At 35.2% G+C, this 11,322-nt stretch overlaps 1 protein-coding gene across 2 annotated transcripts; it reads left to right on the top strand.

Annotated features, from left to right (window-relative positions):
- Positions 4,948–11,057, top strand: LOC109230931 (nephrocystin-3). Of its 2 annotated transcripts, none has more exons than XM_019396422.1 (9): positions 4,948–5,074; positions 5,169–5,396; positions 6,620–6,884; positions 7,115–7,265; positions 7,546–7,768; positions 7,866–7,957; positions 8,364–8,499; positions 9,243–9,574; positions 9,825–11,057. In XM_019396422.1, the coding sequence occupies exons 1-9, from the start codon at positions 5,031–5,033 to the stop codon at positions 10,073–10,075; spliced, it is 1,722 nt and encodes a 573-aa protein (XP_019251967.1). In that variant the 5' UTR covers positions 4,948–5,030; the 3' UTR covers positions 10,076–11,057. The 2 variants fall into 2 exon arrangements, with proteins under 2 accessions (XP_019251967.1, XP_019251965.1); XM_019396420.1 differs by having other exon boundaries at positions 6,617–6,884.

Genomic DNA, 11,322 nt, shown 5'->3' with positions numbered 1-11,322 from the left:
CCATCTCTAATGTATGAAAGGCTCTCCAATATATGAAAGGCTACGACCATCTCCAACGTGTAAACGGCTAAGGCCACCGCCGTCAATAAGTCGACCCCCTTATTCGAGTTTTTTTTTAAATCACAATCGATGAAGTACGCTCATCGAGCTCGGCCGAAACACGACCTCAATAAGCGGAGGGACTAACTGTATGGGTCAGAATCCGATCTCACGGTAATTAACGGAGTTAATCTCGTCTTGAGCTAATCCATAATTAATAAGTGGTATGGCCACTTATTCATAACAGGATTCGACTCTTGTCCGATTTAATCTACGAGGGCACGGCCCATTCATTCCCCCATGGGGACGGAACCTCAGCGTGGTCACGGCCATTTATTGCCAGCTCACGAAGCTCACATCTATAAATACTAAGAGCGGAAGCCCTAGAAAGGGGGCTGCTTCTTCACCACTATTCACAAAAGAGAGAGAGAAGAGAAAAATATACACATCTTATGGGAAGAGAAAACACCATTGTAAGGCTCTGAACCTCTTCATGGAGAGGCAGACCAAACCAATATTGTCAATAAAAGCTGTTAAGATTTCTTCTCCTAACCTTGAGTACTTATTTTCATGTTCTTCGCTTGGTCCAATGGATTATTACGATTTGCTATGATTTTTCCGTAACTTATTTGTATTATTTTGCACTCATAAAGCACACGATAACTTTTGAGCAAACAAGTTACATGTGTGAGAAAGTGTTAGAGAATATACTTGTTCCTCATCGAATATTTCAGGTTACTAACAAGGAATATTATGATGGTGCCAGCAACTTCATTCATTGATTATGTGTTTTGAATTAAATATTCAGATTCTTTCACACAAAATACTCATTATTTTTATAATAATACTCACGTATTTATTTTTAAAAAATAAAAAAATATACCTCTATTTTTATACTCCGAGTTGAGCCCCTCATTACCATGGTAGGACTAAAAAGAAAAGGGTATTTTCTTCTTTCGAAAATGATTGTCTTGATATTATGTATCTAAAACAAATCAAATTATGTAGTATGTACTAAACTTAAATAATGTATAATATTACTAATATCTTTTTTTTATTTAATTAATTATCAAAAGAATTCACTCCTAACAGACACGTAAGTCTAATAAAACGAATCAACACTAGGGGAATAGCCATGTTACTTGCTTATTATATTGTACGATATTAAAAAATTCTTATTGCCGACGCAATCATATATCATACTCCATGTATCAAGATGATGCTGACTACTTAATATTTGATTTAAGAGATAATACATAAATTACCCATTAAACTTGTCCGGAAAAATTATTTACACACCTGCGACCTATGTCCCCCCTATTCTTATTTGGGGTGTTAAGACCACCCTAAATGGTGACGTGGCAAAGAGAGTAGCTTCACTCTCCCAATCTCGCGTGTAAGAGGGAAAATTTTTTACTGTGTGGGTCCCTTTTTCGTTTACTTCTTTTTTTCNCACACACAAATACCCAATGTCTTCAGGACTCTATTTTCTTCAAGAATTTAATTATTCTTCTAAAAATTCACACAAACACAAAGGAACTAATGTGTTGCATTACTTTTTTACGCAAAAATAACATTAAAATTTGTGCTCCATAACTAAAAAAAAAATACTTTTTTTTGTTAAAAAAGAAAGTACTCTTTCTACAACATAAAAATAAATAGATGCCCTGAGAAGAAATTTCTTATGGGAAGCCAGCAGTGATAAAAAGAAAATCCATTTGGTCAGATGGAACTCCCTTACAGTTAACAAGGAGGCAGGGGGGTTAGGAATCAAGAATTTAAGAGTACAGAATCAAAGTTTGATATGAAATGGTTATGGAGATTTGCCTCAGAAGAACAATCCTTATGGAAGGAGGTAGTTAGAGAAAAATATGGTATGGAAGGAAAATGGACAACAAAGCCCGGGAGAAATCCCTATGGGGTCAGCCTCTGGAAGTCTATCAGGAACTTTTGGCCTAAACTAATAAACAAGTCAAATTTCAGAGTGGGAAATGGTATGAAAATATCTTTCTGGGAAGACAATTGGTTAGGTCAAGGATCATTGAAACATCTTTTCTCAGACATCTACACACTGAACCAGCAGAAAGAAGCTACAGTAGGTGAGGTTTGGACAGACCAAGGTTGGAACTTGACCTTTAGAAGACTAATAAATGATTGGGAGATTGACAGATTTATAGAGTTTTACAAAAAAACTGGAGTAATTCAAAGGAACATCTACCTCTGAAGACTGTATGACATGGCAACAGAATGGGACACAAAAGTTCTCAGTTAAAGCAGCCTACAAGGAATTCAACACTTTAAATAATCATAGGATGTTGGCCATGTAAGTTGATTTGGAAAGTTAAAATCCCCTATAAAGTTGCTTATTTTTCATGGCTAGTGGCTAAAAAGGCTGTTCTAACTTAGGATAATTTGATCAAGAGAGGTTACCAACTATGCTCTAGATGTTACTTATGTGGGGAGGAGGCAGAATCAATCATCTCTTTTTGCACTGCAGAGTCACCTTACAACTATGGAGAATATTCATCAGCTTAAGGGGAATCTTGTGGGTAATGCCGAGAAGAATATCTGAAGTTCTAGCTTGCGAACAAAGAAGGAAACCACTCCAATAATAAAGAGAGATGGAGAATTATCCCAGCTTGCATTTGGTGGACAATATGGGAAGAAAAAAATCAAAAATGCTTTGAAGATAAGTCAGGAATATTCAGAAGATCAAAATGAAATGTATAGTTCTTTTATATTTTTGGTGTAAAGGAGAGTACTTAGAAGACCATGAATCAATTTTTGATATTTTAGAATCCTTGTGAGATGACAAAGGATTGGAGAGTTTTCTCCCGCGACCCACCTTATAATTATGGGGGACTTCACAAGTTTTGTGTAGTCTACTTTATTTATATAGAAATGTGTTACCTTATTAAAACAAATACTTATTTTGTTGAAATGAAAGAAAATACTTTTTATACATCATAAAAAGAAAATACTCATATTATTGAACTGAAAGAAAATACTTTTTCTACATCATGATTTTTTTTTTTTGAAATGAAAGAAACATTTTCTTTACAGCATGAAAAAAAACTTTTTTGGTTGAAATGAAGAAAATACTTTTTACTACATTATTTTGTTGAAAGGAATAAAATATTTTTTTTTACATCATGAAAAGAAGGCACTTTTTTGTTAAAATAAAATAAACTTTTTTTATATCATGAAAAGAAAAATACTCATTTGTTGAAATAAAAAAAAAAGTATTCTATCTATAACATGAAAAGAAAGTACCATTAATAATATTTCTATTTAGGGTGTGGGTTGGGGGAGGGGGTGGGAGTTGGGGCAAGGGTGGGGTGGATGGGTGGTAGGGTGGGGGTGGGTTGGTAGGGAGTGGGGGTGGAGGAGTAGGTTAGTGGGGATGGGAAATAGGGTGGAGAAGGTTAAAAAAGAATTTTGGAAAATGAGTTCATGAGGAAAATATTTTCTAAAATATTTAAGCCAATCAAAATGAGAAAATTATAAAATATTTTTCGAAAAATAATTTCATTCGTACCAAACACACCCAACGAGTCTTTATTCTTCCAAACATTTTATTTTAGGAATGCCCAAAAAAGTGATCTTTAACGCGAAATGTATTTTTCACGAAGTTAGGCGAAAAGTAAAAGACATAGCAATTGCGCAAAAGCCGTGGTTCCAAGAATTTAGAGGAGAATTATAGAATTTTTTTAAAGAATAAGAAAAAAAGAACTAAGAGAAAGACAGAAGCTAAATTATAGCCTGTTTGGTCGTGTTTTTTTTAGCCAAAAGTAATTAGAAGGAAATAAAGAATATTTTTGGGTAGAAGCAGAAACTATTTTTGAGAAGTCGAGAAAAGTAACTTTTATTCAAAAAATACTTTTAAAAAAATTACTTATGAGAAAAATATACTTATCAAATACTTTTTAAAACTTTGATCAAATATTATTTGCTGTTCAAATTTATTAGCTAATATTTTAAAAAGTATTTTTAAGAAGGAAAATTATCAGCTATGTCCATTTATAAGTTGCTCATTACAAAAATTTGTCAATTGATAAAATATTACTAATATTAGCCAAATTAGCCAATTAGCTATTTGTAGCAAAAAAATATCAAATTTTTGCTTTGTTTTGAGTGGGTGTTATTAGAATAGATTGGGCACAACTTAAGGAGCTTGAATCTCAGTTTTGGGATGATTTGGTGAAGTTTTGAGGTGCTTTGAATTGAAAATTCGAAGTAAAAACTGAACATGAAAAAAAATGATATGTGTATCACATTGTGTATCATTTGTGTATCACATATGTATCATATTTGTATCAATTGTGTATCACATGTATATCCATGTATACATGTGTGTGTGATACATGCGTGATACATGTGTCGCAGAAGACTTTTTTGAACTCGATTTAATTACGAATTTTAATACAAAACCAGTCCAAATCACCTCCAATCTTCCTCAAATTTTGTATATTGACTTATCTAGATATTTTCAATGAATTTCAACTATACCCATTGAAAAAGTTCCTTTTTTGTTTAGATTTTGGAATATTGTATAGATTTTTGTATTTCATCACCTTATTTGCTACCCCGTCCATGAAATTTCCTTTCCGTCTTGTATTTAATGTTGCTAATCACGCTTAAAAATATGGAAGCTGATTTTTGCATGTGATTTTTTGAGAGAAAGAACCCTATTATTTGGTTTTTCAATTTTTGTTGGCTAATTTTGATAAGTCTATGATTAATGGCTAGATGTTGGTAAGTTGAGATTTATTAAGGACATTTGTGTAAGTTTCCCTTTTAAGAAAATATGTTTTAATAAGTATAAGTTAAGTTTAGAAGCACGGCCAAACGGGCTATTAAAACGGGTTCACTTCAGTTGGGCTTTAATATAATGAATTAGTAGAAAAAACCCAGGCAGATTTGCATAGTTGTGGATAATCTCTCCTTCTACCTGTCTCCCAAGGTTTCTCCTATGCTTCTACAGCAGCAAAATGTCTACTTCTTGCACCTTTTTCCCACTCACCAATTCCTGCAGGTATCTTAAACCCATTTCGTACTTCATTTCCTTTGTATTTGCTTATCTTTGTCAATTCAATGAGTATTTTTTTTTTCCGGGTTGCATTTTTCAGGACGAGTCTAGTATCTTTAAATACCCATAATATTGACCGACTACAGAAAGGCATATTGTCTGTCACCTTTTATCACCGTCCGTCTCAAAGTTACAATTTCAAGCTTTGCTTTCCTAGTGGTGGGTTGTTTCCCGGTTTTTGCAAAAGGGGTTTTGTTCTGTCAGCTGCCTCACCGGAATTGTACGGAAACAAAGGATATCGACTTAATTCAAGTCTCGGTTCTCCGAGGTATGGAGTTTCTTGCTTCTGATCAAATGCAGATTTATTCACATTAAGTGTCAAATCTTTGACAATTTCGTTGCTTTTCTTGTGTAAAAATGTGATTTTTAATAAGTATCCTACCGTGGTAGGAGATTGTTACTAACACTTACTATATGGAGAAAAAACTAACAAACTAAAACTAACGGTCTCGTTACCCTTTAATGTAGACCGGACGACATTGTTAATTGTTATTAAAACTTCACCTTAGAACTTTAATGGCTCCAGTTTGAGCTAACGAACTTAGTCTTAGTATTTGGAATCATTACGAGGATTTTGAGGAGTTAAGTGTTATAATAGTTAAGGAATTTTGAGGGTCAATAGAGCTAATCGTGCTTATTGCACACCATTGACACAAAAACTGTTGGGTGAGCTTGGGGCGTCTGGCGTTGGGCGCACCAAACTCATGCCTAGGTAATTGAGGCACACGTCTCATGATGGAAAGCACGTCCCTACTGAGTACTGTCTCGTAACGTTTTAGGGCAAGATAAAATTCCAAAAATGCCTTTTCATCACTAGTTGTACTAGGTCTACTACTTTAAGTTAAGATCACAATCCAGTTGCTTATCTGGTTGACAATATTATCAGTAGAGCATACAACTATTTACCTTGGTAGACCTACGTGCCACCTACCACCCCTCCACCCATACAACTATTTCTATATTCTTCTCTTAATTATAGATTTTAAGAAAATAATATAATTTATTCTATTTGAATCATGGAAAACATCATGTATGAGAAAGTAGAAAATATGAAGTCCGGGAGGGAGAACCAAAGTTCTGAAAGCTGAAGCATTTTATAAGCTGTTATATTTTGTTCACTAATGAATCATCTGTCTTTATAAAAAAAAAAAAAAAAACTAACGAGCATCTGTTTGTAAGGTGCAACTTTTAGCACCTATTTGACATCTACTTGGCTCCACCATTGCTTCTGCAAAAATTCACTTGTGAAGAGGTGTACTGATGCCAAATGGACGGTAATCTACCAGCATTATCTATAAGTTTGATGCTACTGGCTAAACCCATTAGTTGGTGAATAGATTAGAAGTCCTTACGTATAAACTATGTCCTCATTTTAAAGAAATCCTGATGAATTCTAAACATTTCAACAGTTTTAAAGTATAGAAATTTAGAGACTTGAGTTCTTTTTTTATATCCATTGAGAACTACTGTGACAGCATGTATTTTCAGCAGGTACACGGATTTAAAGGACAACGTGCCTAGCAGTCTGAATATTCTTGAGGAGCAGCTGAGGGATTTATTTAATGAAGTCCATGCCATGATAAGAATAGGGAAGGAAAATGAGGCCAGAGATCTGCTTCTAGCGAATTATGAAGTGGTCAAAGAACAGATAGATGCAGGTAACAAGGGTATAGAAGAAGCTGCTATTCTTGATGTAACAGCCTTGGGATACATGGCCCTTGGGGACACAAGTTCTGTCAAACCCCTGTTGGGTGTGGTAATTCTTTCTCTTTCCATATATGCTAATTCCTGATTCTTGTTTTTCAATCATCATCCATGAAAGGATCAAGTGACCTCTATCTCTGAGAAAGACAAATCTTTTATTGACATAAAGAACTTTCGCTTTTCATGTAATACTATAACGTCCTTATTGTTTTAAAATTCATACTTGTCCTCATTTTGGTCACCCTTTTCTGTATGTGGGCGGTTGGGATGATATACTGGCAGTTGGGCGAGATTGTTGATGACTTGAAAGATGAGGAGCCTCTTCTTGACTCGATACTCACACATATGGGTAATATGTATGAAAAATTGGAAAATCTTGAGATGTCCATTTGTCTCTATGGAAGAGCTGTCAAAGTTATTGAGAGACTCTATGGTAACTCGGTTTTTCTTTCCACTTTTCTTGTGTTGCTTATTTTACGTATGGATATATTTGTGTTAGATGGTGGTGCTGCTCATGTTTCTAAAATATGCATTCTATTCATCTACTATGGGGTTGGATTTTGTTTGCCATACAACTGTATAGAAATAAAGGGTCCAGGTTGATAAAAGTTTTAAGTTTGTAGCTTTAGTTACTGTTATCAAGCTAGTACTTCTTCGTCTAGATGACTGATATATGGCTGAAAGCAGTTCGCGGCGTTTTTATTACATTACAGGAAATACCAGTTCTTTTATCGTCACTCCATTGTTAGGGATGGCAAAAGTCCTGGGTTCTAATCGAAAGACCACAAAAGCAATAGAGGCATACCATCGTGTGGTTAAAATACTCGAAGCTAGCAGAGGTGAAGAAAGTGAAGAATTGGTAGTTCCTTTATTTGCGATGGGCAATCTTCTTCTGAAGGAAGGGAGAGTGGCTGATGCAGAAAATGCTTTTAATAGGTGATCACTGATCCCACATTTATCTTGGTTGTTGATCATTGCGTTTCTATAATCACCATACTAACTTTTTCTCGCTTTTATTTTCATATTGATATAGAATTTTGACCACATACATGAAGTTATGTGGAGAAAATGATGGCAGAGTTGGACTGTCTATGAGTTATCTTGCACGTGCAAAATGTGCAAAAGGTAAATTCAATGATTTCCTACTTCTCGTGATTAATGTTTCTTTTAGTTTGTTGTTCCTGTTGTGCCACATAATGTTTTCCTTATCTATGGTTGTCATCACTTAAGTAACTGAAGAAAGCAACGAAAAGTAACTTGCTCAATAGCAACTACGAGATAGGGCCAATGCTTGAACAGCTAACTAAATTTGAATACCTATTGGTGACTTGGCATTCTTGTGTTCTGGAGATTCCAGTTTCTTGTAACTTTCAGCTTCCTGCAAGTGCTAGAGCATAATGCACTGGTTTCATTCCAAATTAGGAGGATTACAAATTATTATGCTTTCTAGGCTCTCTGTGGATTATATTATTCCTATTTTGACATTTATTCCCCAAAAAAGTGCCGTGTTCATACATGTGGTGTTTTACAGGAGAAGTGAATGAAGCCATTGATCTGTATAAAGAGGCTCTTCGTAGGCTGAAAGATTCTGATTATATAGCCATAGACGATCAAATAATGGAGAAGATGAGAGTAGACTTGGCTGAATTGCTTCATGTGGTTGGAAGGTGAGGATCATGTTTTAATTAAACATAGGGTTAGTTACATAAACAAGCTTAACGAAAACTTCTTTCTCACATAATTCTCACATAAACTTTCTTGAATTTTGCTCCAAAGACACATAATTCTCCCGTGGTTTCCAAAATTATGGAATCACCTCAATTTTAAATTGTTTGATAAAAGCTTTTTATTCCCCCAATTTCCTCTTTAACAAGTATCGAATTTCGGCTTCTTTTTTATTCTAACTTACCATCTATTGTTTAATAAATTCATTTTCTTATTTGCATTTAGTAAAGTTGTTTCCTATTTACAACTCAGTATTTCCGTGAATAGGCCTTTGGAATCAGGATAGACCTTAGGGACATTCACGTTTAAACAATATGCTTTTTTTGACAAAAATTAAATTCGGTTTCTTACGGAGGTTGAGGTTTTTCTTGCCACTAATTTTATTTTGTTTTTGATGAGTAACACATGGATTTTATAGATGAAAAAACAGCATTAAGGGAATGCTGGAAAGGAGTATATCCAAAAAATAAAAATAAAAAACAAAGAACACAGGCATCCAGCTCAAGTCTCTAACACATTGGCACTACCCTGTTGCACCAAAAACTAAGCAAAAATAGACACTTGTGTTTAAGACTAATAACACTGTCCCTTTTGTCTTCAAAAACTCCAGCATTTCTTTCTCTCCACGGTGAGGATTTAAGTATATCCTTTTTGAGGACTGCTTTAGCACTTATTTATCTTTCAGAGGTGAAGAAGGCCGCCTGCTATTGGAGGAATGCTTGTTGATAACTGAGAAGTTCAAGGGAGAAGGGCATCCCAGTTCAGTCTCTCATTTAGTGAATCTAGCCACTTCTTATTCACAGTCCAAAAGATTTGCTGAAGCTGAGCGCCTGCTAAGGATGAGTTTGCAGATTATGTTGAAGAATGTTTCACCTGATGATCAATCTGTTACTTTCCCAATGCTGCATCTTGCAGTTACTCTATACAATCTAAACCGTAACGAGGAAGCCGAAAAATATGCATTAGAGGTTCTGCAAATCCGTGAGAAGGCATTCGGAAAAGATTCGCTACCAGTTGGTGAGCTTGTCCTATTTCCTAATGTTTAACATTAATCACTATGTTTCTATCTCCTATATGTTCGTCGTCAATTGTATGTATATATTTGCAGATTGCAAGTTTTTTTTGGTTTGCACATTTGCTCATTCATGTTATATCTGCTTGCCCTCTTTATCCATGTAATATGAAGTAGTAGCTGGTTACGTGTTTAAGGTTTCTCGGTTCTTTTCTTTCTTTTCTCCCCTTTTGGTTAAAGAGTTTCTATATGCAGGGGAGGCTCTTGACTGTTTGGTCTCCATTCAGACCCAGCTGGGAAAGGATGATGGTGAACTGCTAGAGTTGCTCAAGAGAGTACTGAAAATTCAAGAGAAAGCTTTTGGTACTGATAGCGAGGAAGTCATGGAAACACTTAAAAAGATTGTATATTACTTGGAGAAAATGGGGAGGAGACATGACAAACTCCCTCTGCAAAGAAGATTATCAAAGCTCAGAAGTAAATATAAGCAAATGGTTCAATATTAAGGATCCTCAAAGCCACATGTCGGATGTGTACCTGCTTTCATGCCATTAATGGTGTCAAATCGCTTGCGGTTCTGCAGCAAGAAACTTTTCTTTCTATTGGAAGTTCGAGTGTCTAAGTTGGAAAAGAGAGTACTGGAGTATAGCACACGACTGGTGTTTCTTGCTGCCATGGTGACAAGGTACGCATTCAAAACTAACAAAGATAAAATGACAGGCATATGAAAAAAATCCTCCTTAGCTATATCTGTCCAAGAGTGTAAGCGCATTTCAGAGAACATGAAGAAGCAGTTTGATGTGAAAGTTTAGGGGACAGTGTTGTCGACAAATGAATACTACCAAAAGCAATGTGCAATGGGATTGAACACTGGAATATGATAGCGTGGTTACCTGGAAGGTTAGTCCTTATTCATATGCAAGTGGTATCAGGTTTCAGCCTGGTGCTAATTCACTGGTTTAGATGATAAACATTACTGCATTTTCATGGAGCCTGGTCGTTTGTGGAAGAAATTTTTTACTGCCGACTCCCTAAGTCCCTTTACACGAGACATCCCCATTGAGCAACTTAGTGGAAGTACAATTGGTGGTATGTGGAGAAGATACAGACACAGTCCAGCTGCAGAGGTCTGCAACATATCTGGGTAATCTGAAGGTTAAAGAAGCACAGCTCTTTTCGACGTGGAACGGGAATACATGAAATGGTGCTTGCATAGAGAAGCTTGATAGACATACTCCAGCTGCAAGTCTGCAGCATAACTGGCTTATCTGAAGGTTGAAGAAGCATATACGTGTATAGTATACGATCTTTCTCTTCAATGTGAATGTTGTAAGAGTAGCAAAATGACATCATTTGAGTAATTACAATGCCCGCCTTTTGAGTAATTCTTGTTTTGGAACGGGATTATTGATGTGAAAAGATTATCAATTGTCACATAAATATAGTGAATCATATTAAAATACCATGGTGGTGTTAATTATATCATTATATTTGGAATATTCCAACTTCCGCAAGGTTTTCAACTATTATGTAGATCTCTCACCTTTCAACATTTTTTATTTTTATTTTTTGAGTGGAGATCTCTCACCTTTCAAAGTTTGGATTCATGACAACTTCTTGATCAGATCTATTCAAACATTTAAAATCAATTCAAATGCCCTTAGCCCAAATAACTATCTATAATGTAATGATCTTATCAAACAATGGTTTGGTAAAATTGTCTCTTCTTTACACATTTGTTAATCTTCTGATT

The sequence above is a fragment of the Nicotiana attenuata genome, chromosome 8 (assembly GCF_001879085.1).
Source record: "Nicotiana attenuata strain UT chromosome 8, NIATTr2, whole genome shotgun sequence".
NCBI lineage: Eukaryota > Viridiplantae > Streptophyta > Magnoliopsida > Solanales > Solanaceae > Nicotiana > Nicotiana attenuata.
Note: the sequence above shows the minus strand (reverse complement) of the source record. Positions and strands in the feature narration are given on the sequence as shown.